Consider the following 26,619-nt stretch of genomic DNA (forward strand, 5'->3'; position numbering starts at 1 on the left):
TGTCCCTGCAGGCGAAGGGACTGGCCGAAGCCGCGGCGGCCCTCCCCCTCCCGCCCGCACTGCCGCTCGCTCCGCCCCGCTCGGGCGAGGAGGGTGGGGTGTCGCCGGCGCAGGACCCGCCCACCGCGCCCGGCCTGGCTCCCATTGGCCAGAGGGCCGGAGGTGCGAGGGGGCGGGGCCCGCCCCTGGCGGCTCGCACCCGGGAAGGTCGGCCGGCTAGCGCGGTGTGCGGCGGGGAGGGCGCCGGGACGCGGTCGGTGCCGAGGAGACACAGCGGCGGCTCCGGGTCCCAGCCGCAACCCCTGCCTCCCGCCGCGGCCCGCAGCCGGCGGCGCCTGAGCTCCGAAGGCGCTTCCCCGGGCGCGGGGCCCGAGGCGGCCAAGACGGCGGGGCGGCCGGGCGCGGGGCGGCGGGCGCTGTGCTGCCGGCTGCGCTGGTGGGGGACGGCGGGCCGCGGCGCGGGCCCGGGGCCCGGCGCGTGCGGCTGGGAGGCGCTGTGGGGGACGGGCGCGCGGGCGGCGGCCGGGGCTATGGCCGAGGGCGGCGGGGGCGCGCGGAGGAGGGCGCCGGCGCTGCTCGAGGCGGCCCGCGCGCGCTACGAGAGCCTGCACATCTCGGACGACGTGTTCGGCGAGTCGGGCCCCGACAGCGGCGGGAACCCCTTCTACAGCACCTCGGCCGCCTCGCGCTCCTCTTCGGCAGCCTCCTCGGACGACGAGCACGAGCGCCCCGGGCCCCCGCGGGCCGCCGGCGCCCCGCCGCCGCCCTATGTCCCCGCCGCGCAGGAGCCGGAGGAGGACGAGTCTGGCGCCGGCTGGAGCGCCACGCTGCGGGACCGCCCGTCCCCGCGCTTCGAGGACACCGGCGGTAAGGCGCGGCCCGTGGGGCTGGGGGTGGCCGCGGGTCACCTCGGCGGGGGGAGGCGTGAGTGCCGGGGAGGGAGAATTCCAGATGCTCCTTGGGCCGGCTGGTCGATGGCAGCGGAGTGTTTGAGGCACCAAATGAGGCTGCGGGAGCGGAGATTTAAAGTGCGAGAGTCAATCTGACTGCGTGGGAGGGGGTGCGACTTCCTCCTGGGTGGAGAGGATGAAGCGGAGGCCCGGGCCAGCACTTTGTAATGGCCAGGAAGTGAGGCGGGGGTGGGGGTGGGGGTGGGGGGTGCTTTCGCACTTGCTGGGAGTGTCCCCGCGTCCGGCAGCAGAAGCCTGGCACACCTGTGGACTTGCACCTCAAGGGTGGCTAGAGGTAGGCTTGCCCAGTTGAGGCGATTCTTAAAACCTGACTTGGCTTGGGATAGGGCCAGTCATTTTGTATTGATTACTCCCGGCAAGCCCTGCCAGGTGCCAGGGGTGGGGCAGGTAGCAGTTGGCCTGAGGCTCAAAGGCAGCTGGGGAGCATCCACCCACGGTGTTTTCACCAGGCTTTAGTCTCCTCCAGTAAACGTGAGCAACTTTCGCTGTCCATGCCACCCAGGGTCTCTTGTGAAGAACAGGAAAGAGTGAAATGACCAGTTTATCGGCGTTAAGGTGTGTGTCTTACAGCAAAAGGCGCTTTCACGAGTGTTCTGCTTACCTCTGTGGCCACAGACCAGGGCCCGTTACCTGGAGAAGGTCGTGGGAGTGCTGGCAGATGTGGCTTCTCTATGGTCCTTTAACTGCCTGCTTTAGCGGGAGTTGAGTTTTTAAATATCACTACGTACCCGGCAGAGGCTCAGCAGCCTCCGCCCTCTCTTTTCCAGCCGGCCTCTGATACTTCTGTTCCTTGCTCTGTGACCTGCTGTGGCAGGTCGTTGATTATGCACACCATTTTCATGGGTGGGAGTGTGTGAGGGCGAGGGAGTGACCACATTGAGCGAGGTGATGCTGCATGATGTGATTCTTTCTGTGGCTCTCCCTGACTATTGTTCAACCAGGCAGGAATATAGCACACAGGACGCAGGCCCAGGGGACCCCTGGCTGGTGCCTGGACTTGGATCTGGACATCATGCTGCAGCCTGCTGGTAGGCTGGTAGGGCTGTCTGGACTCTCTCAGCAGGGAGAGGTCTGCCAACCTCCAGCAGGCAGGCTGCAATGTGGATGTGCTGAGCTGCAGCTGGGTTTACGAAGTCCCACTTAGCTGGCCACTGTGCGGGGGTGGCTAAATTAAAAATAAATAAACAAGTCAATAAAAGCATGCTCCATTTAGGCTTTAGCTGAGTTTTGGAATTTTCAGTCACATCGCTCTGTATACTCCGTTTACACCCCCTACATTTTCTAGAATGTCGTTAGGTCTTCCAGCCCTGGAGAGCTGTTTTCCATATTGGCTCTTTAAGAATCATACCTACCCTGAACTCTGGTTTGGCAGACTTTATGCTAGAAGTGTCTGTGATCCAGCTTTTGATTCACTTGAAATACATGTCCGCCTGGGAGAAAGAACATAAGTCTCCCTATATTACAGGGGAAGATAGTGGAATTGTGTTAGGTTAAGCCTAGTTAGGAATAAGATTCATGAGTGCGCTGGTGTGGGAGCATGAATGTGCTGAAATGCATTTTAAGCGATATTATATTTCTTAGTAACCTATAAATGGGAGAAACTCTGCAGCAAAGCAATTTAATGTAGCGACTGCAGCACTTAAATGGTCACAAAGAGCAGTATCATGTGTCGTTTGGTATTAGGTTCAAATTCTGCTTGCTTCGGGTCTCCGTGGAGTTCACACCTGAACCTGAGAATCATAGTCAGGCACTTCAAGCAAAGACATCAGTGGTTTTACCTAATTTTTCTTGTTGTGTGTGGGAGTTTACTTTTAAAATCCAGCTCTAATTAAGAATTTCTTTTCCTCTATGCAACACCCTCTTCCTAAGGGAACTTGGGGGTGGAGGTAGAGGGATGAGGTTGATGACTTGCTTATTACACATGAATTCAGATTCCCTGAAACAAATGCAATAGGGCTTTTAGGGCTGAAAGTAGATGCAGAAATACATGGCTGCTCAGAGAAGATTCTTGTGCCTAGTGGCATGGAGAGAGATAGCTGTTTTTATTAAGAGGCTGTGAGCTGCACCCCAGCTGCTCTGAGAGCAAAGAGGTTCAGCCTGCTAGGGTTATCAAAGTACTGTGTCTGAAACACTCTGAAAGAATGTGCGCCCCCTTTCAAGGAATGCAGCCTGGATCTCTCTTCTTTCTTCGTTGCCCAGTTTATTAATAGACCTTCCCAGGACGGTGAAGTGGGATGGGGAGACAAGAAGGAGGTGGCGTTTTGATCTGTAATTAATCTTCATAATAGAAAATTTGTAACGGAAATCGATGTTGTTGATAGAATCAGAGGAGGAACAGGCTTTCTGCCCACCTTCTATTATATAAGTATGTGTACATGTGTGTCACTGTGTCTTATGTGTAACTGCATTGCTTATGCTGGTTTGGGCTGAGTAGGGTTTCTTCTATCAGCAAGAGATTATAGCTGCTGTCTGGGAGCCCTCTGATGATCTCGAACCTTTTTCAGAGATTCCCTGTGCATGGGGGGGTGTACCATTGTGCCTTTGCATTCAGAAAGGGGGGAACACTTGGTGTCCAGCTGAAAGGAAGAGGGGAAGGGAGAGGTAAGCATTTCTTTGGTTAAGGTTGACACTCCTAACTGCTCTCCAGGCTGTTCCAGTCTTCCCAGCCTCTTCCTTTTGTCCCCCCACCCCACCTCCAGTGTATTTAGCTTCCTGGACCAGGCTTTCCAGAAGTGTGGCCAACAGTTGTGGGTGGAGACGGTCCTCTCTCTCACCTTTCTCTCTCCTTCCACAGTTTCTGGCCCTGCCTTGTGTTGTGGGTTCCCTAGGGATGATTTAAATACAAAGACTGTGCTTGCAGGGTTGGCTGACAGGCGCTTAACCCCTGTATAGATGGAGGGTCAGCCTGGGACCTGAAGCTGCTTACTGGAGCTCAGGGCCCAGACCGCATTCCAACCAGACTTTGCAACAAATACCCTTAAAATAGCCCCCACAAGCTGTCAGCCTCGTCTGCCCACTCTGCAAATAACCAAGACAGCATGCATGCTCACTCTTTGAAAACTGCATGAGATTCAGGCCTGGCTGCTTTTTGGGCTTCTGCCCTTTTCGTTTCTTATTCTGAGCAGTCTTGTGATTTGTTCTCTCTGAGGAGGCAAAGGAGCCGGTAGATTCGCAGATGCTCAGAGCTGCTGTCTGTTGTGCGTTGTGGGTCCTTGCTGTGCTGGCTGGGGTCTGGGCTGTTTGCTCTTTCTTTCAGAGGCTGGGCTTCGCAGGAGTTTTGCCCCATGTCTATGCCAGCAGCCCCCTGTCATCAGTCAGTGAGGAGGGATGACCTTGAGAAGCTGGAGAGGAACACATGGCTTTGAAAATCAACACTGTTAAATGTTTCATCTTTAGACTTCTCGTTGGTTCATTTGGTTTAAAGCCTTTATGACTAACAAGTAAGAAGGGGAAAGTCTCTCATAAAATCAGAATTCACCGAGACCCTCTACTGCAAAGAGATTTATGAGCAAAGGTACCTGGACCCCTGTCAGGGGTGTAAGGTGTATCCTACCTTTAGCTCTATGGCTTCAGGAACTTGAATCTTAAATCTTGGGAGCAAGAAGATAAATCTTATGCAGAGCTACATCATAATCAAACATGTGCCGGGCCACAGAAACCAAAGGGAGCTTCCTGGAGGAGATGTTTTGCTCTTCCCAGGAGTCTGCTATGTGCCAGGGGAAACCCGAGCTCATGACGAGGGAGGATGATAACCACAGTCCACGTTGTGCCACACTTTCTCAGCCCTCTGTAGAGGGAGGTGATCGCCTTTACAGAGAACGACAAATGGGTCTTTATAGGCAGTCTGGGGGCGATGAGATGACCGGGTTAATGATCACTATCCAGCTAGTCAGACTTGATCCTTCGGGAAAAGTGGTGTCCCTTCTCTCTTTTTAATAACACCTAGAACTTTTTTCAGTCAAAAATATTTATTTTCTTATTTATACATGGAATTGCTTTGAACTTTTTGGGGGGATGGCATACAGTTCTGTGAGGTTTAACACGTAAGTGGGTTTGTGTAACCAGCCCCACAGTCGGGATGTGGAACAGAAGACAGACTTTTATCCGGCCCCTGATCTAATCACTGCTGCCCTGAGCTGGGCCCCTGGGATGGGGGTTCAGAGCTGTTCTGCAGGGATAAGGCTTTGAATGCACCAGCAACCTGGGGTTGGCTGAAGTATTCTACTCAGTTTTAAAGTCTAGAATTCACCTTACTGTATATATATTTTTCTTATTGACAAGTAATATTTGTTCACTTTAGGAAAAAAAAGTAACCCTGGCTGGTTTGGCTCAGCGGTTAGAGCATCAGCCTGCAGTCCAGGGAGACCCGGGTTCAGTTCCCGCTCACGGTGTCATGCGGGTGTCCCTTTCACATTGATCTCTCTCTCTCTCTCTCTCTCTCTCTCTCTCTCTCTCTCTCTCCCTCTCCCCCTTCTACTCTATCTGAACAAAAAATGGAAAAAATGTTCTCAGGTGAGGATAAAAATAAATAAATAAGAAAAAAAAAGTAAAGTGATAAAATGTTAAGAATTCCCATAATCTCCCATTACCCAGAAATGATTCCAGTTAACATACTGAGTTCATCCTTCATATATCTCAAGATTGCATATTGTCGGGTGGCCTGCTTTTTAATTACAATTAATATATTGTGAACATTTTCCACTTAAGTTTTAAAATATAATTTTAATGAATCCGTGATACTGTCCAGTTTGCTTTGGGTGGGCCTTGAGTTTATAGCCTCTCTCCCATTTATTTACATATGCATTTATTTATTTCGATTTATTTTGCTACGGTAAATGTTCTCGAAGCTCACGTTTCTGTGCACATCTTTAATATTCCTCGGCATTCAAAACAGAAGTGAATTAAGGTTTTTGTACATTTTCGGGTTGATAGCAGTTGTAAAGTAGCCTTCCCGAAAGGCACCTGCCTACACTCCTGCCAACAGCACACCAGGGGGCCCATTAGCAAACCCTGCCTGTAAAGGGCAAACCAAAGGCAGGATTCCTGCAGGTAGCGTGGCTCTCAGAGGAGAGAGTGTTCCACTGGACAGCGCTGGCTTCAGGGTACCGCATAGCCAGTGCACACATCACGTCACAGGACACTGCATTTAGCACCACCCAGATCCAGATCAAGGATGTGCCCAGTGCCCTGAAGATCCGTTCCTGCCCCTTTCCAGTCAGTACCTCCCGCCCCAGGGGAACTACTGTCTGAATTGCCATCACCATGGATTGTGTTTGCCTGTTATTTTGGCCTGGTCTTTCTATTTATAAGCATATCTGCGAGATTCGTTCATATTATTGCATGTAGCAGTCTTTAGTTTTATATGGTTGTGTAGTATTCCATTGGATACATACTCTATTCTCCTGTCAATGGACTTTTGGATTGTTTCCAGGATGGAGCTTTTATGGATAAAGCTGCTGCACACTTCCTGTGTGTTTTTCATGGACACACACACCCTTTTCCTTGGGCATATATGCTTAGGACAGGATTGGGGGTCGCAGGTGTGTGTTTCAGCCTGGGCACTCTTGTGCGCTGGGTAGTTGTTTTCTGAGGGGCGCTCTTGCGCATTGCGGGATGTTTAGTCACACTCCTGGCCTCTGCCCAGTGAATGCCAGAGCACCCCTTCCCCTGGGTGTGGCAATCATACATCTGCCCAGGTCTTGCCAAATGTCCCCGGGGAGTAAAGTCACAGGTAGTTGCGGACCACCACTTTAGCAGACGCTGCTGAATGATTCTCGTTCATCCACCCACCAGCAACGCAAGTCACGTGCCATGTGTAAAGTCAGTGAGCGTCTTGAACCCTGCTGGGATAAAATGATACATAAGACATGTCCCCTGGGGTCCAGCAAAAGAGACAAATGGAGGAAAAGAGATAAGGTTCTTAAAGGCTGTGATCAAGGTAAATATGGATTTAGATAGGATTCCAGAGGGGCATCTCCTGACCCAGTGGCGTTTCGGAAGGTCTCTGGCCCCTAAATTACATCTGAAGAACAAATAAGAATTAGATGAAGAGGAAGGCAAAGGGCATCTCAAACCAAGGAGCAACCTGGGCAAGGCCAGGAGGGAGCGAGAAGGTATGCCACCTTTGCCTGTGGCAGCTCCACTCACCCCTAAACTGAGCACCCTTACCTGAGGCCTTCTTAGTGCAAATGTCCTGAAATTTGACTTTGGTAATTGTCACCATTGCAAGTAACTATAGTTGGAATGTGAGCTCCAAGTTCAGGCATGGAATTACCTAGCAAATGCTAACTTCCTTGGGGAGAGGAATTTGGCAGATTTGGTGAGAAATAAGAACATTGGGGGTCTTTTTTTTTTTTTTTTTAAGGAAGGAAGAGAGAAAATGATGGCCAAAGTTAATGTGGTAAAACCTTTATTGATTGGAGGCGTACAGTGTCACCTGCGGGAGGCAGTCATGCCGAAAGGAGGACAGAATAGAGTAGCACATCAATACGACCCTATAATGTAATGGGTACTCTGCCTAGACTGGTACGTGGTATAAAGAGCCTCTTCCCCCTTATTTGTGAATTCCAGGAAAAATTATTACAGAAGTGTGAATATCTGGTCATATTTAGGTGTATGTGCAATAAATCACTTTATTCATAAGTTTAGAACCACAAATTCTTCCACCTCGTGTATCATTGCCATTGCTACCAACTTGAACAAGATAGCATCACCCCTTGGCTGGATATTGGAACCTCCAGGCTTGTCAGTGCCCCCACCTCTGCCCCAGCCCATCTCTCTCTCCATTTGCTGTGGAAGAAGAGTATCTTTTTACTGACTTCTCTGCTTAAAACCTTTCAGTGGCTCTCAGTTCCAGCCAAAGAGAATTCCAGAGTCCTTCTCAAAGCCTTCAAGGCCCACTGGTCGTCCTAGTCTTCCTCTCCTGTGTCACCTCCGGTCACCTGTCCTACCATCAGCACTCTTCTAGCTACATGACCTATCTCAGAGACTCTGTGCCTGTTGGGCCCCCACCTGGAATGTTCCCGATACTTGAATGAGAGCCTTGCTCTTCTGTCTGGTCTTAGTTCAAATATCACTGTCTCCAAGAATCTAAGGTCACCAATTTCCCCCTGGTCCCTTCTTGCACCCATATACACTAATTCATTTCTCAGGTGGGCTGAGATCTTGGGTGTCTTGGTCACAGAACAGGGCAAATCCTTAAGTTTTGTTGAAGGAATGAACAGAACAATAGATGGATACAGAAAGAAGTAGATGTTTGGGATGGAATTCGGCATCAATGAAGACAGTTTTGCAAGGAGCTGAGCATTTTTAGCATCCCAGGTAATGGGAGAGTGGGTGGGGTGACTCACAGGGGAATGGGTTCCTTACCAGGCAGGCACTGAGCAAGTCTGGGTGTGCTTTACGGGAATTTCTGCCCTGGATGGAAGACTGTGCTTGTTGGCCTTGGGGAACTCTCCAACCCTTGGGTTTCTGCAGCCTGCCTACTTCCCAGTAGCTAGAGATCCCAAGACGGATCTATTAGGCATCTGCAGGGGAGCCAGCTCCTGTACCCCTTATTTAACGAATGCTTGTGTATACATCACTTACTGTGTACCAGATAGTGTTCTAAGAACTTTCTAATCTGTGTAATCCTTGTAACAATCTTGTGACCTAAGTAGCAGTATAATCCCTATTTTTTTTTAATCTTCACTCAAGGGTATTTTTCTATTTATCTTCATGTAGAGTCAGAAGGAGGGAGAGAAAGGGAAAGAGAGAGAGAAACATCAATGTGAGAGAGACACATCTACTGGTTGCCTCCTGCACGACTCCGACCAGGGCAGGGGACGAACTGCAACCAAGGTACGGGCCCCCTCGGCCGGAAACGAACCCAAGACTCATTGGTCCGAGGGCCCACATTACCACTGAGCCAAACCAGCCAGGGCTATAATCCCTATTTTTAACATGAGAAAACAGAGTCATCTAGGGGTTAAGTGACATTGAGTAGACTGGTCCTTTTGATTAGGGTAATGAAAGCATCTGTCACACTTAGAGTGTGAGTGTGGAACATGGTATATTCTGGTCAGATCAACTAATTAATAATAGGTCCTGTGCAAGGGGCTCCATTGTGGTTCTCCAAATCCATTCACCACTTCCTCTCATCCAGGCACTGGCTGCACCCCGTTTATCACCCCCTTGCAGGACATGGGATGCGCCTGGATTCTGGGCAGTGCAGGGTGAACAGAAGTGTGGACCCTCTCCTAGACCTGGCCATGCAGGAGGCTGCCCTGAGCCACAGGCAGAGATGCTGAAGCCACCAGATGAAAGGACTTGCCTTGTGCCTGAATCACCACCAGGCTCAAAGATACTCATGAATCGGGCCTCTTTTTTGTGGACTAACTCTACGTGGGCAGGAAACGAACTCTCTTGGTTGCCCTGTCGTCCGTTGGACGGGAAGTTGTTAGGGTTACCAGCAGAGTCCTAACCGGCACTGCCGCAGAAGAAGAAGCAAAGAGATGGACTCAGCTCAGTGGGCCACTTACTGAACCACCAGGAGAGGACTCCTGGGGGGGAGATGATGGAAAAGAGAGCCTAGAGAATAATGAATAATTTGCCTCCTGTCAGTGAAACTGCTCTTATAGCTGGACAGGCGAGATAAGGCAAGGAAGCAGTGGGCACAGGGTGTTCTGGACACAGTTTAATTGCCCGAACCCACCCACATGGCCTTCCCACCCTCTCTGGCCATCCCCAGTTCCTGATGCACCCCGTCACACTCCCATCTGTCAGGGGCCTTCATCTGGGACCGAGGTCAGAGGGGAGAGAGCCCCTCTGGCAGATGACTGAGACCACAGTGAGAATCCGTCACCCCCCTCTACTGGCTTTGGTCCAACTTTCTCAGATGGTGGTGGAGTTAAAAATGAAAGTAGCACTTTTTTCTTGGTAATTTTATTTACATGTATTAATATCATACGTGGCTTTTTAAAAAAATTAATTAATTTATTTTGTTACAGATGTTTCTCCTTTCCCCCCACTGATTCCCCCCTCCCTCCCTGCCCTGTCCCCAGCTTTGTTGTCCATGTCCATTGTTCATGCACACATGCATATAAGTTCTGTAGTTTATCTCTCCCCCTCTTCTGGGGATTGTCAGTCTGTACCCCACTTCCACGTCTCTGAGACTATCCCATTCCTCAGACTGTTATGTTCATTATATTCCACAGATAAGTGAGATCATATGATACTTGTCTCTCTGTTTGGCTTGTTTCGCTTAGGATAATACTTTCCAGGTCCCTCCATGCCGTCTCAAAGGACAGGAGATCTTTCTTTCTTACAGCTGCACATACATAGTACTCCATTGTGTATATGTACCACAGCTTTTGATCCATTCGTCTACTGATGGACACTTGGGCTGTTTCCAGATCTTAGCTATTGTAAATAGTGCTGCTACAAACATGGGGGTACATATATTCTTTCTGTTTCATTCGTGGTTTTTAACTACACTCCTTGTTTTACCCTTTTTTTTGTTTGTTTATTTTCCTCCCTCTGTCCTCACCACCCCACCTGCCTCTGTCCATAGGCAGTGACAGCGTGGTGCCCATACAGACAGTCTGTACATACACGCACATGGGTGGGGTATTCTCGGTCCTTGTTTAACAAATAAAGGCTCATTTTATGTACTTTTCTATCAAGCTCTTCTCTTTCACTAATCCTTCATTCCTATCTTAATTTTTTTTTTTTAAGGAATGACTGCTGAACTTTTATCAAATGCCTTTATTTTTATTAAAATGCTTTTATTGCTATGGTTTTTTCACATTTAATGTATTGATCAAATAAATATCATTGATTTCCTGATATTGAGCTGTTCTTACGTTACTGGAATCAACCCAAGCTGGTCTTCACATGTATCTTTGATGCATGACTGACTTCTGTTGTGTGTTAACATCAGTTCAGAGTTTCTGGAACTGATCTATCATAACCCAAATTTGTTCATAGTTTCCCCCTCATCTCATCTCTGTCAGGCTTGGGTATGAAAATTATGCTCGTTTTCATAAAATAAATTGGCTTATTATTTTTAAATTGCTGTTTGCCATTTTACAGTAGAATCACCGGTGAGATATAACTCAGCTGTGAACCTGGCTGGTCCTGGCACTTTTTCTGGATTTTTCGTTTCTTGAATCATTTGGATGATTTATGTTTTCCTAGGAAATCACCTATTTGTTCTAGGTTTTCAAATTTGTTAACAGAAAATTCCACGCAGTTTTTACGATTGATTCTTTTATTTGCTTTTATATTTCTGTTCTTATTCCTAATCTGTTCTCTTTCACGCCCTCTCCCCTCTCCTCCTCCTCCACCTTCTCTCTCTCTTATCCTTAATTGGGCATACGAAGTGATTTTCTATTTTATTAGTTTACCCAAAGAACCAGCTTTGAGTTTAATTATCTCTCTTACACTTTTTATTACTTTAAAATTTTATCTTTATTATAACTGTTGGTTTATTGAGCTCTTTTTCTAATTGGTTAAGGTGAATAATAATATTTCTTTTCTTTAAAAAAATCTTTAATAGTGAAAACATTTGACACTAAGGTATCTTCAAAGTTTAACTTCTGGTACATTATACGTTTTGGTATGAAATGTTCTCCTTTCCATTGCTTTCACGATTTCCTTCAATCCCCCTCTTGACTTATTCTTTGATCTAGGAGTATATTTTCTAATTTCTGAGTGGTTAAGATTCTTCGCTTACCTGATTATTTAATTCTAATTTATGGATTGTGATCAAAGAACTATCTTTTAAATCTTTAATTTGAAAGGTTTTTTTTAAAGGTTTTCATTGTTGCCAAATATGGAATTAATCTTTATAAATGTGGCATACATGAGTATAAGAAAAAAATGTATGTTTTTTATTTGGGGGAAGTAGGGTGTCTTGTCTATTGTCTGTGTATTTATTTATTTTTTCTCTCTGGCAGACATTCACAGTTGAAGAGCTGAATTTTTACCACGTTCTTGCATTTTCAAGAATGCTTAGCTGCCGTGTTGTCTGGTACCTACGTACTTGTCCCTTTTGTATTTTCCCCAACACTGTGCTTTCAGTAATATTCTCTTTCATCTCGCTCATACCTTCAACCTGAAATCCAGCTTGTCTTCTGTTAATTTTGTTTTTTCAGCTTTCTCCTTTGCATCTGCCTGATATCTCCTTCCCTGGTGCATTATTTTCAATCCTTATTTGCCATTTTAACTGTGTCTTGAACAGCATATAGATGGATATCTTTATATATATATATTTTATCCTCACCTGAGGACATTTTTCCATATTTTGTTCAGATAGAGTGGGAAGGAGGGAAGGAGGGAGAGAGAGAGAGAGAGAGAGAGAGGGAAACATCGACGTGAAAGGGACACATCGAGTGGCTGCCACCTGCACAACCCAACCAGGGCCGGGGACAAACTGCAACTGAGGTACATGCCCTTAGCAGGAACTGAACCCGGGTCTCTCTGGACCGCAGGCCGACGCTCTAACCGCTGAGCCAAACTGGCCAGGGTGGATATATATTTTTAATACAACCTGTTAAGCTCTTTAATTTAGTTAGAGAAATCAGTCTGTATACATTTAAAGTAATGACAGCCCAGCCGGTGAGGCTCAGTGCTTGAGCATGGACCCATGCACCAAGAGGCCGCTGGTTCGATTCCTGGTCAGGGCACATGCCCAGGTTGTGGGCCCGATCCCCAGTGGGGGGCATGCAGGAGGCGGCCAATTGATGTGTCTATCTCTCCCTCTCCCTTCCTCTCTCTCTAAAATCAATAAATAAAATAAAGTAATGACAAACAAGCATGGTTTTATTCATTTCACTTTATTTTACTTTTTTTCTTTCTCTTCTCTCCATTTTGATGGTTTGGTCTAGTTGTTCATTATTTTTCTACTTGATAAATATTCAAGTTCTTCCCATTTTGGAGGTGACAGCTTTATTTAGATTTGATTCACAAGCCATATAATTTACCCATTTAATGTGTACAATTTAATGGCTTTTAGTATATTCACAGTTTGTATAATCATCAGCAAAATCAACTGTAGAACATTTCCATCTCCCCAATAAGAAACCTTTAGCCATCATCTCTAGCCCTAGGCAACCACTTAGTCTAATTTCTGTCTCTATAGATTTGCCTATTCTGGAAATTACATATAAATGAAATCAAGCAATATGTGGTCTTTTGTGACCGGCTTCTTTCAGTTAGTATAATTTTTTAAAATATTTTTTATTGATATTTGGAGAGATAGGAAGGAAGAGCGGGGGAGAGAGAAAAAACATTGATGTAAGAGGGATATATTGATCACCTGCCTCCTGCATACTCCCTACAGGGGATTGAGCCTGCACCCAGGCAGTTAGCATAATTTTTAAAGGTTTATCTTTGTGGTTGTGTCAAACTTCTATTTCTTTTTAAGGCGGAATAATATTCCTTTGAATTGATATACCGCATGTTATTGATCTGTCCATCAGTTGATCTGTTCATCAACATTTGGGTTGTTTTCACTTTTTTGCTATTGTGAATAAAGCCAAAACCTTCATGTGCAAGTTTTTGTGTGGACATAGTTTTCATTTTCCTTGGGTATATACCTAGGAGTGGAATTGCTGGGTCATATGGCAAGAATGAGGCCAATTGTAGACTGAACTTATAGAGTGAGGATAGAGTCTGAAGTTGTTTTTTTTTAAAAAGCCATATATATTTTATTAAAAATTGTAGGTGTCAAAATTCCCAAAGTTGATACTATATGACAGGAATAATAATAACTTCTCTTGCTGTCAGTGGCTTTACTGTACCTGAAGTCACTCGACTGCACATCTGTGAAATGCAGAGAGGCACTCCCAGATGGGCTTAGGAAAGGGCAGGGGGTCTGGCTGTGTGTCCACCTTCCTCCCTAATAGTAGCTCTTAAAGGCAGAGACCTTTTGTTCTTTTAGACTTGATTTGATCAGGTCATGGGATGCTGCTCTTTCATTGACATGATCCCATAAACTAAACCTTGGTTTATAGCATAAAGATGGTGTTTGAATATTTTGGAGTAAATGTCAGATGTTGCCCTTACCTATAAGTTGTACTTGAATATTTCTGCTTGCGCCTGCTACTTCTTGCAATCAACTGAGGACCAGCTAGGAATGGGCCAGTGGAGCAGTGTGTTTTTCTTTGAAGATGACCAAATCATTTCTTGATTTCTATCTGCGTCTCAGATTTTAATGCATGAATATAGATCTTGGCGTCTGCCCTGAGGAGGCATCTGTATCATGTCAGGAACTTGTACTCTTGTGACGTATCAGTTGGGTTTCCCAGAATTCTCCGGGCCCACCAGAAAGGCAGAAACACGGAGGCATCCAGCACGCCGCTGGGCTGTCAGCCTCTGAAGGCCTTCCAGATGTGTCTGCACCTCCAGATGTTCTGCTGGACAAGAAACAGAAGGAGCACATTCATCCAGGGGAGAGAGTCTTCATAACACTTTTTCCAGGAGGACCTTTGCGACAAGGATTCATAGTTTGGTGACTCACAATTCTTCATCTTCTAACTACTGAAAATGGTAATTAGTCCATGGGAGTTATTTTAACATGCATTTTGAGTTTTGCGTTAGTTTCCATAGACTTAAAGCTACAAGAAATTGTCTCCTTCAAGGGCATTCTTGTGGGAACTGTTATTTTTAAAGCTTGATTAAAGAAAATAAAATTTTTCTGTAACATTTTCTTTCCTTCATACTCTGTATATTATTTTTCAGGTCTAGTTGGAAAGTGATTTATTGTGGACGTTCTCTTATGTGATTGGGGAATTAGTTACCGTTCCTGAAGTTTTAAGGTGGCAGAATTGACTTTCTGATTTAAAAACAAATTTTTTTATTCCTCACCTGAGGATAGTTTTCTATTTATCATCAGATAGAGTGGGAGGGAGGGAGAGAGAGACAGAAACATCGATGTGATAGAGGCATATCGACTGGCTACCTCCCACACGACCCAGGAGGAATCGAACCCTTGACTCATTGGTCTTTGGGCCGACGCTCTAACTGCTGAGCCAAACTGGCCAGGGCAGACTTTCTGATTTTAATTTATCTTCAGTAGATGGACAATTCCCATATGGGACTTTTTTCAAAATATTCGTAGCCTGAATGAAATCAAATGACTATAAAACCACATTAAATTCTTAAGGGCTATTTGGTTTAATATTATGAGAAGCTAATACATGAAATAATTCTATAAAGATTATAATTATGATATGATCTAAACTCTATTATCTTGCCTGGTATCATTACTTAAATTTTATCATGGTCAGTTCTAAAGGATATTATTTCTGAAGTTATTTGGATAACATATTCTTAGTATTTGCAGTACTTATATTAACTGTTGAAAAGGGCTCCTGGACCCAGTTCTGTCGTGTGTGTGGAGGCTTTCTTCCCCACCACCAAACAATTCTTGGTGTCCAGGCATTCAACTCAATTCTGATGCTGTCTACCCAGAGAGAGCATCAGTTCCCACAGGCTAAGGGCCTCGTCCTACAGGACTGCCCGTCACCCAGAGGCTGTCGCAGGTTCGGTGGCTACCTGTGCTTCTACCCGCTGGCTGTGAGTCAGAGGTCCCGGGGCCCCTCTGCCATCAGTTTGCTAGAGCAGCTCACAGAACTCAGGAGACCCACTCACTCACTGGATTACTGATTTATTACAAAGCATATTAAAGGATACAAATCACAGCCAGATGAAGAGACACCTAGGATGGGGTCTTGAACAAAGGAGCTTCTGTCCTCATGGAACTAAGAGCCAGGCCCAATGGCACAAGGAGTATTCTGGTTCCCCAGTGGGGCAGCTCTGGGAAAACAAGGGCCAATGAACTGTCCTTTGAGGCTTCATTCTATAGGCATGAATGACTAAGTCATTGCCCATTGGTGATGGTTCCAACCTCCCGGCCCGCCCTCTCCCAGAGGTCAGGGGCGTGGGACTGAAAGGTGCAACCCTCAATCACATGGTTGGTTCTCCTGGCAACCAGCCCTCATTCTTAGGTGCTTTCCGAAAGTCACCTCACTAATGGTCACTCTCTTCACTTAGGCAATTCCAAGGGTTTGGGGGGCTGTGTGCCAGAAACATGTTATAAATCACGGTATCACAACTGTCGTTCTGTTTCTCAATTGAAGTATTTGAAAGCTCCTAACCATTCTCGAAATAAAAAGAAGTTTATAAAATTTTCAGCTATTTCAGTGTTTAATTACTGCAACGTTTTACTCTTATAATAATAATTATGCATTTATGCATAAAGAATTTCAAAATAGAAAGCATGTAAGTTTCTATTCCAGTCTGTCACATCTGGAGAGCTTAATCGTATGTGAAAGTGAATCCTCAGATTCAGTAACAAATCTGAGTGGCATGATTCGGGTGTGTCACTAAGCTAGTTACACTGCTGAGGCGTGATGTGAATTTGCGTGATTAGACGACACTGATCACTCATCACGTCAGGAGTGTGAGGGAGGACACTGAAGTAGGCATCTGCCATTCAGCCTTGCCAAGGCCAAGACTGACTCATTGGTCACTGGTTTTCTCTCCAAGGAGTCTTCGTTCATGTCCGTTAGCTTCTTTCCTTTCTTGCTTTTCTCTTTTTCTCTGCTGTAGTGCATGGTGCTTGGTAGTATATTCTCTGAATTCTTTTCCTCAGATATCTTTTATCTTGATAGCTGGATGGTCTTGTGCCTGGGACAGCCACCCTCGGGTTGTCTCACCCTCCAGGGCTCCTCTGAGGGTGTTACTGCCTTGTCCACGGCCAGACTGGGCCCATTTCCTCTTTGGGTATGAGTTCATTCTGCTTGCAGGATTGTTTTTTTTTTTTTTCTCTATCCTTAGATTCAGAAACTTTACTAGCAACATGCCTGTGTATGTCTTTTATTTTTTTTAAAAATATTTTTAATGGTTCTAGAGAGAGAGGAATGGGGAGGGAGAGGGGGGAGAGAGCGACTGAGAGAAGCATGGATGTGAGGGCTCAACACCGATCGGCCGCCTCCTACATGCCCCCAGCCTGGGATGTGCCCCCACCCAGAATTGAACCAGCGACCTTCAGTGCACGGGGCAATGCCCAATCCTCTGGGCCGTGCTGGCCAGGGCTGCATGTCTTGTCTTATTGCTTGTATCTGGAGCTGGCTGGCCTTATTGCCGCTCCTTCATCTGTGCCTCTGTTCTCGCATCTCAGGATATAGCCTGAAAGTCTCACGTCTCGCCTCCTGGTTCCATCTCTTCATACTCTGTTCTCTTCTTTGTCATTTCTTGGGCTTGGTCGTCTACCTTAGTGGTCCAGCAATTAATATGTGGCCTGCGCACAGCGGAGCTCAGTCAATTGAGCGTCATCCTGTACACCAGAAGGTAGCGGATTTGATTCCCAGTCAAGGCACATGCCCGGGTTGAGGGTTGGGTCCTCGGTCTGGGCATATGCAGGAGGCAGTTGATCAATGTTTCTCTTTTTTGTTTGTTTGTTTGTTTTTTGTTTTTTATCCTCACCCAAGGACATTTTTCCATTTTTTGTTCAGATAGAGCAGGAGGGAGAGAGAGGAAGAAAGAGAGAGAGAAACATCGACGTGAAAGGGACACATCGAGTGGCTGCCACCCGCACGACCAACCAGTGCCGGGGACAAACTGCAACCGAGGTACGTGCCCTTAGCGGGAACCGAACCCGGGTCTCTCTGTACCGCAGGCTGACGCTCCAACCGCTGAGCCAAACCGGCCAGGGCGAATGTTTCTCTTTTAAATCAATGTTTCTTACCCTGGCCAGTTTGGCTCCACAGTTAGAGCGTCGGCCCGCGGACCAAAGTGTCGCGGGTTCCATTCCAGTCAAGGACACGTACCTCGGTTGCGGTTCGGTCCCCAGCCCTGGTCAGGGTCTTGTGGGAGGCAACCAGTTGATGTATCTCTTTCGCATTGATGTTTCTCTCTCTCTCTCCCTCGCCCTCACTCTGTCTGAAAATAAATGGGAAAAAAATATCCTCGAGTGAGGATTTAAAAAATCAATAAAAAAAATAAATCAATGTCTCCTTTCCTCTCTCTGGGATTTAAAGAAAAAGGACCATTATGTGACGACCTCACTTTTCTCCTTGAAGAGTTATTTAGTTGGAAAATCATGTTTTTTAGTTAAAGGAAATCTTTTACCCCCCTGTGCATTTGCAATTGAATCTCTTTGAATGCTGTTATTATTTTAATTAAAATTCAAGTTGTGTCTGTATCTTCCAGTAGCTCTTTCTGGGTGTGTGTTCTGCTTCTTCCGACCCATCTTACTGTCCACCGTAAGACCCTCTGTAGGCTCATGGGCCCGGGTCTGGTGGAGTGCCCCAGGGGCTGGCTGGCCTGCGTGTGGGATAGGAAGCAGCTCTCCTGCTCAGCCGGTGTGGCTCGGTGGATCGAGTGCCGTCCCATGGACTGAGAGGTCCCAGTTCGATTCCCCGTCAGGGCACATGACTGTGTTGTGGGCTCGATCCCCAGTAGGGGGCGTGCAGGAGGCAGCCTATCGGTGTTTCTCACATCAATGTTTCTATCTCTCCCTCCCTCTCCCTTTCTTTCTCTAAAAATCAATAAAAACATTTAAAAAATGAAAGAAAGAAAGAGCTTTCCTTGGGTCCACAGCTGACCCCTCATTGTCTCAGGCTCGGGCGGTTTCTCTGCCTCTGGAGCTGGGGCTTCTGGTCGGAGCTCACGCACCAGCTGTGAGCCCTCCCAGGACCTCAGGTGTCTTCAGGGCTCCTGGTCCTGGGCTCCGGGGCCAGGGTCTCTGCCGGAGCCAGTGTGTGCACCCAGCCACCGCCTGTGGGTCTCTGTGTGGAGAGGCAGAGGGGACAGAAGTGGGGGGAAGGGCAGTGTTGGGGTCACCATCTTCTTCCAAAGAAAAACATGCAAAACTTTATCTCAGGGAAAAGAATAAAGACTTAGTCGCCCGGCCGGTGTGGCTCAGTGGTTGAGCATCGACCCATGCACCAAGAGGTTGCGGGTTCGATTCCCAGTCCGGACACATGCCCAGGTTGTGGGCCAAATCCCCAGTGGGGGGCATGCAGGAGGCAGCCATTCGATGTTCTCTCTCATCGATGTTTCTCTCTCTCCCTTTCCCTTTCTCTCTCAAATCAGTAAAGAAAACAATACTAAAAAAGACAGGGCAGCACTTTACTTGCATTATTTTATTTAACGCCTACATCGGTGTTGTCATCCCCATTACAGATGAATCAGACTTTGGGTTTAGCCGAACAGAAATCAGGGTGGGACCCGAGGTGGACCAGCTGTCCAGCTGGTGCGCTTTCTCAGCTGGCGGCTCGGAGAGAAGCAGCCTGGCCGTGCCTGGCTCGCAGGAAGGCCTCTCCTGCCCACAGACGTTGGCGGTAGTGCCCCGCGTCCTCAGTCACAGACCCGCCGGGCGCGGAGCGAAGGGTGGAGCGTGGGTTGCTGTCCCTCTAGGGTTGATGGTCAGAGATTTCATTCTTCAAACTCTTTTTTTTTAACATTTATTTCTATTTTTATTTATTTATTTTAGAGTAAAAGGAACAAAGAGAGGGGCAGAAAAAAACAAGCAACAACAACATCAATTTGTTGTTCCACTTATTGATGCATTCATTTGTTTTAATTCTTGTATTGGCCCTGGCTGGGGATTGAACCCGCAGCCTTGGTGTACCGGGACAATGCTCTAAACAACTGAGCTACCCAGCCAGGAGCTCTTCAAACTTTCCGTAAAGGACTTGGTCTGGTGATTGCTTTGATGAAGACAGGAAGCCATTCAGGGTCTCCCCGAAGAACCCCATTCTGGAATACCAGACTCTGTGACCATGGAGAGTTGCAAGAAGCTCCATGGGCAGGGAGTTTCGTGCCCTCTGCTAGGGTAACTGTTACATAATTGGGGCCTATGAAAATGTTGCTGTTGCTGTCATAAGAGGCTTTTAGTTTTGATCTTTCAAGATAGCTTAAAATTGTTTTGACCTATTTTCCTCTCTTTCTACCTGGAGATTAAAAGGCCAGATCCTCAGAGCCAAGAGGAAGTGGCCCCAGTTCTGGTCTTGGCCCAGCGGGGCGCCGTGACCTTACCCCAACCAGAGTGTCAATTTATTAGGCTCGGGGTCCAAGGGAGTCTGGGCAGTTTCTGATGTCATGTTGGGTTAAGTTTGAGAGTGTGGACTTTTGAGTCAACTTCCCATCTGCGTTGAGATCGTCACATCCTTGAATTCTCAGATTTCCCAGCTTCTACAGTTCACTTGGCAAAGTAACTGAATCTGAGCCTCAGTTTCCTAATCTGTAACAAGATACTAGAAACCTCACAGCCTTGATGGGAGGGATGGTGGGGAGAGTCTATCATGGCTAACCCTTAGCACATCCTTGTAAATGCCAGTCCCTTTCCCTCGTCTCCGTCTGTCGCTTCCCGGACCTTCCTAAGGGCAGAGGGGAGCAGGTTGGCCACAGGGACGGTTGCTGCGGGGCTTGTTGTGCGCGCCTCTGGCTCCCTTTGGGGTGATCACTCATGAGTACTTGTGGATGTTGGTGTCGTTTGGAAGCAGTTCGTGTGGAATGTGTTGCTCACATTTTTGTTTACAGAATAATCTTAGTAATGTTTGGCATGATCATTTCTTTTTTTCCAGGGAAGACTGGGAAAATCAGAGAATTCAAAGGTTTTGGCTGGACCCCACCTGCATCAGCCGTCACTTGGGGCAGAGGCTTCAGTGGCTGGAGCCCTGCTGACCTCCAGTGAAGGCGGTTTGGGAGCCCTTGGTCCCCTGCCCCCGCTCCTTGTACATCAAGTTTCTGTCCGGGTCACCCCTCCTGTCTGGTTTGGGGTTGGTAGGCGGTAGTGCCAGTGGCTGCCTGGGCACCACCAGACGTGCGGGGTGGATGGGCTGGGGCGGGGAAGCACCAGGGAGACCCAAGGCAGAGGTGAAGTCCACAGACTAGAGGGCAAGAGATGTGGCCAGAGGCCCGAGGTCTCTAGGTTGGGAGGCACCAGGCAGCAGGAACCCTAGGTTAGAAAATGAGGAAGTGTGAAACCTGGTTACTTACTAACCCCAATGTGTTTATAATGTTGCTTTAATGCTCTGCACGTCAGAGGAGAGGGACAGTGTCATACAAAGTTGTTTTCCATCTGGGTCCTGCTGCCGGCTCCGCCTTCAGAAGGAATCCCTTCTGCTGGAGCCGAGGGCCGATTGGTCTGGACGCCCTGGCCAGCCCCCAGCCTGACCAGGGCAGGGCCTGCTGGAAGCACCACGGCAGCTCCTGAGACTTAGCCTGCACCTTAGTAACCTGTCAGGGTTGCCAAGTAACAGGACTTCGTTTTGAAGGAGCCGTTTCATTTAGTGCGGGAAGGTTCTGCCGAGCTCCGGGGCCAGCCTTCTGTCATCAGAGCTGAGTGGGCCGCCCTCGGATCGAGCACCCTCCACACCCTGCCCCCTCTCTTCTGCTTCTCCCAGCTGAGCTGCTCCAGGGGACTAAATGCTGGCCCGTCGCTGGGTTTCGCTGGGTTTCGAGTCCTACCGGGTATCACAGTGCATGCCCCGAGGGGTGGTTGCTGAGGGCTGTGGCCCAAGGTCTTCAGCCTTGGAAACCCAGCCCTGGGAGCTGCGGGGTGGAGTCGTGCCACAAGCAGAGGCCTGAGGCTGGCTCTGCCCTCGCAGGCCTTGTGGCCTGTCCTGCTGGGGAGACCTCTGCTTCTGGTCCTGTCCTGAGCATCTGCTCCGCTAGATATCACCTCCCATCTGTTATGGGCTGTTTCTGTTCCCCCGAAATGCGTATATTGAAGTCCTAGAACCTTAGAGTGTGACTGTATTTGGAGATCAGGTCTTTAAGGAAGTCGGTTAAAATGAGGTGATTATTATATAGGTTAGGACACAGATACACACAGAGGGAAGATTACACAGTGAAGACACAGGGAGAAGATGGCCATCCACAGAGCAAGGAGACAGGTGTCGGGAGAAACCAGCCCTGTCGACCTTGATCTTGGACGTCCAGCCTCCAGAACCGAGAGAAAGTAAATTCCTGTTAGGTCCCCCTTTCTGCGACTCGCAGACCATCCTGCAAGACAAAGGCAGGAGAAAGCCAGGCAGGGGCTGGACTCAGGGCTGGGATGAGGCGGTCCTAGCTCTTGTGCCACTCAGCCCTTGCCACCTGGGACTGTGCCATGCCATGCGCACCTTGGAGCGGGTCCCTCCAGCAGGTCCTGCAGTTAAGCTCCACGGAAGGCAGGGCACTCAGGAAAACGCCACCCGGCTCGGAAGCTCTGACCATTGATCGTCCCGAGCAGCCGGACTTCTTCACGTGGACGGCACACCTGCAGAAGGACGCGGTTTCATCGCAGCCCGATGGACTTTTGCACGTGTGGGTATACCCATGTGTTCCTGGAGGAGGTTTTGAAAAACTAGAGCTATTTTTATGGCAGTGACATCTTTGGATAATTAAAATTATTTTTGTCATTGTTCTTAGCAGTGAATTTGGTAAATATTCTTGTGTTCCCTGTGTTTCTTGGCTTCGTTTGCCATCTGAAGATTCATCTTCCTTCATAAACATGTCGCCTTCCATGCCAGCTGGGCCCCAGGGAGATGGCTTCTCTTTCTGAGCTCCCTTCCCAGCCTGCAGTGGACTGGGGGTGGGCCGGAGCTCTGGAGCAGAGACGGCATAGACTGGGAATTTGACAACGGCTGCTTTCTGAGCTCCCTTCCCAGCCTGCAGTGCACTGGGGGTGGGCCGGAGCTCTGGAGCAGAGACGGCATAGACTGGGAATTTGACGACGGCTGCTTTCTGAGCTCCCTTCCCAGCCTGCAGTGCACTGGGGGTGGGCCGGAGCTCTGGAGCAGAGACGGCATAGACTGGGAATTTGACGACGGCTGCTTTCTGAGCTCCCTTCCCAGCCTGCAGTGCACTGGGGGTGGGCCGGAGCTCTGGAGCAGAGACGGCATAGACTGGGAATTTGACAACGGTGCTTTCTGAGCTCCCTTCCCAGCCTGCAGTGCACTGGGGGTGGGCCGGAGCCCTGGGAGCAGAGACGGCATAGACTGGGAATTTGATGATGGCTGCTTTGAGGGAGTAAGAGCCCAACTTGATTGTAGAGGGTTGGTTTTGTGAGGCGTTAGTACTTCCAGTTACAAAATTTTTACTTTTTCAATCTGAATGTCACTGGGCGTTTTTGCTTTCGGGTCCATAGTTAGGGAAACAGTCCCCTGGACATAACTAAGGGAAGGGGAGGTCAGTAAAGCCAGATGGCAGCTCTCAGCCAATCAGTGCGGCTGGAAACCTGGGCTTCCCGCCCTGACTCCTGAGCTGGGACGATGGCGGGGGATCGTCGCAGAGTCCAGCCGAAGGGTCTGTGTGAGCGTGTGGTGTGCGTGTGCGCCCTTTGAGTCCCTGGTGCCCGGTCCCAGAGCGTGCAGGCCTTCCGGGAGCACTGAACCACCTGCCACCTCTTGCCCTGTCCCTTACCGCTGCTGCTCCAGACTCTGGCCAAGCCCTGTGGGGTCTGGTGCGTTGCCCCCAGGGCCCCTGTCTGCCTTGCCGTGGGCCTCACATCAGGGTGGGTGGTCAGGGCTTTGTGGATTTCCATGGCTGAGAGCCCAAGCAGGAGTGTGGTCAAGGGACAGAAGCTGCCGAGGAGCCATCAGGCACTGGGGACACACGGGCCACGTGGACCCAGGGAGCTGAGGGCCGCAGGGGCCACGGAGCAGAGGTTCTGGTGGTCGGCAGTCGAGACAGTGCTCTGCCAAAGGACGGTTTCCAAGGAGCTCCGGGAGGAGGATGGACGTGAGATGAAAGGGTGGAGCCGACTGGGTTCTGAAGGCAGTGGCCAGGGGCTCCGTGAGCGAGCAAGATGACAGAGCCCTGGATGCTTTGTAACTGACTTTGGAGCAGGAAAGAGCTGCCTGGAATAAAGTGACATTTGAAGCTTTAACTTAAAACAGGTGCAGGTGGTGGCCAGTCCTCAAAGCCTTCTGCCTTCTCAGCTGGCCCTGGGCTCTCACCTGGTGGGACAGACCACAGAGTCACCCCAGTGGGAGGGCCCGGCCCAGGTGGAGGCAGGCCACAGGAACCCGGGCCACAGGCTCTCAGAAATCTGAGGGCTTCCACCTGGGGCCAGTCCCCAGGGCCCCTGGCTCGCCCACACCTCTCAGCCCAGCCCACGTGGAATGGGCACCAGGAAGCGCTGAGGCCCCGGAGGCGGGTGCCAAGACCAGTCCGAGGTTCATCTCCTTTCTGTCACTTGCTGCCATCTTGCTGCCGTCCGCAGATGCCACAGGTGTAGCCGTCTCAGGGATGCCTGGAGCCCTTGGGCAGAAGGTCCTCATAGACACACGAATGGAAATCGCTTCCTCTCTGCCCAGCCCTTCACCTGCAAGGGCATGTGACGGGAGGCGGGATGCAGACACAGAAACCGTGTTTGGCGCTGATGCTCATATGGTCCCTTTGTGCTGAAAGAGTCAGCTATTGGTCAGCCCCACCTGGAGAGCACATGCAGTGGGAACACACCTGATCTGGGTACAGCCAGGGGAAGGTGAACTTGTACGTGTGGGCAGGGCCTGGAATGGGGTGTCCAGCATTCACTGTGTTAGGTTGGATGGAGGGGACCCCCTCGGTGTCCAGACAAGGGAGTGGAGGCTGAGAAAGGTAAGTTTTCGGTACTGAGCTGGGTCCGAGTGCACGGCTCCTGCCGGGCAGCATGTGGGTGTGCTCACACTGTCCAGAGGCCACGCTGGCCAGCAGGAAGGGGCCTGTTGCTTGGTCTGGGACTTCCCAAGTGTTAGCTTGTAGACCACTGCTGGTCCGTGGTGACGTTTCCGCCGAGCCGTGGTGACGTTACTGTTGTTCCACGGTAAAAAGGGGAAAAATAAGGGCCCTGGGTTGATGGCTTCATGAAGCTAAATGTGTCCTTTATTGAGATTCTGTCCTTTCTACTCATGGTAATGTTAAAATGACTAAAATCACGGTTGAGGGTTTTCTGGGGCAGGGGAGCTTATGGCAAAATAAACCTTGGAATCCTGTGAGTTCCCTTTTCTTTTAAAAATTGCTATTGATGTGTGAAATTGAAAAGCCTGCCACTCAAGAAGGGTCCTCACTGGGCCCAGAATCTGGAACACACTCACCCACCGGCACCCGCCAGCCTAGGCCCCCCCCCCCCCGTTCCAGTTCCCGGGGCCACGCTGCAGCCTGGGGGTGCGGCTGTTCTGCTGGGAGCTCACTGAGGCGCTTTGAAACCATTCACAGGAAGTAAGGTTTTCATTTGGGTTTGAGATCTGGCGGTGAAGCATCAATCCGGCCTCTTCCTGTAAAAAGTTCGTTTTATCTCTTTTTAACCACATCATTAGACGAGCAGGCGCCCAGCAGGACACCCGTGTCTGGCTCCCGGTGGCCCCTTCCCCGGGGCAGGCTCGGCCTCCACTGAGCCGGGAAGAAAGGCATCGGTGTGTGGCGTCCTTTTCGTCCAGTGGTGTAACGAAGAAGCTTTTGGGGCCCCTTAATCATTGTAAAGCCCCATTCTATTTATCGGCTATTAGAAATGGTGAGGGTGAGGTTTATTTCTCTTGGAAATAGCACATTCTCTTAATTGCACCAAAAATACTGCAGGTGCTGTGCTTTGTGGATGACCAGAGGCCACTCGGCCCCCAGGCGTCACGGTTTGGTGCTGGACGCTGTCCCAGTGCAAGGAGCAGAAGCGGGCTGGCCCGGCCAGTGCTGACAGGGAGGGGCGGGGTCTGACGGTCCCTTTGTGTGGCTGCTGCTGTGCTTTCGCTGATAGCCGTGTCACACAGAGCTGCCCTTCGGTACATACCATTTTATAGTGACGCCACGTGAGACGTTCTGTCTGTAAAACCTCTCACGCCCCCGTGGGGAAGGCAGGAGCAAACCTTCTTCCCTGGGGAGAATACAAGGGGGCAAAATTGGAAAATTACTAAACCATAGTACTGTAAGCGGAGTCTGAATCCTTCCTGAATGTTTTGATAACGAAATTAGAGAGTGAGTCAGGGCGCTGTCTTGGACCCTCGCTTGGAGCTGTTGTAAGGAGCCCGTGTGCGTCGTTCCGTCCAGATGTCTACTGTCAACGGCTTTGACAGCCCTCCCCGCCCCACACAGGCACACTGTCCTGGCCACGTGCCCTGGTGCCTTCCTGCCAGGCTGAGCCCAGCCCGGGTAACCAGCCCGTGTGCAGGGAAGGTGGAGTCGGCACTGAGCCCCCGCTAACACCGCACCCTGAGTCAGCCCCTCTGTGATGCTGAGCTGCAGGTCAGCTGGGCTCCGGGGCTGGGCAGGTAGGGGAGGCTGGACTTTGGAAATGCCCAGTGGTTCTGAGACTGCGTCCCCATGCCGACTGAGACACCCCATCTTGGACTTGGTTTTCCCTTGCCCTTATCGAAACCCAGCAGAAAAACAGCGAGGGACACACCTCTGTCCAGGACACGTGGGTTATTCAGGTGCTGCAGGAGAGCACGCACACCAGGCTGGGATGACTTGGTGAGGGGCCAGGAGGAGCTCGTGGAGGGCGTGGCCTCTGCTGGCGCCTTTGAAAGTGGGCTTGAGGAAGCCAAGGCCACCTCGGGACTGGGGGTGTCCAGATGAGGGTGTCTCGATCTTTTTTATCTGGAAGGTGGAGGATGACCGTGGAGCTGGATTGGCCGTGTAACCTGCAGTGGCCACTCGTGGTGGAGGGAGCGAGGGGCGTTGAGTTAGTCTGCTGTCTGTG

General features: G+C 49.5%; 1 protein-coding gene across 1 annotated transcript in view; it reads left to right on the plus strand.

Annotated features, from left to right (window-relative positions):
- Positions 1–530: 530 nt before the first annotated feature.
- PGBD5 (piggyBac transposable element derived 5) overlaps positions 531–26,619 on the plus strand; it is an 82,833-nt gene continuing 56,744 nt past the window's right edge. The window contains exon 1 of the mRNA XM_036277598.1: positions 531–867. Coding sequence (XP_036133491.1) covers positions 531–867 — 337 coding nt within the window. The remainder of the gene's footprint in view (positions 868–26,619) is intronic.

Source organism: Molossus molossus, unplaced genomic scaffold, assembly GCF_014108415.1.
Source record: "Molossus molossus isolate mMolMol1 unplaced genomic scaffold, mMolMol1.p scaffold_m16_p_23, whole genome shotgun sequence".
Lineage (NCBI taxonomy): Eukaryota > Metazoa > Chordata > Mammalia > Chiroptera > Molossidae > Molossus > Molossus molossus.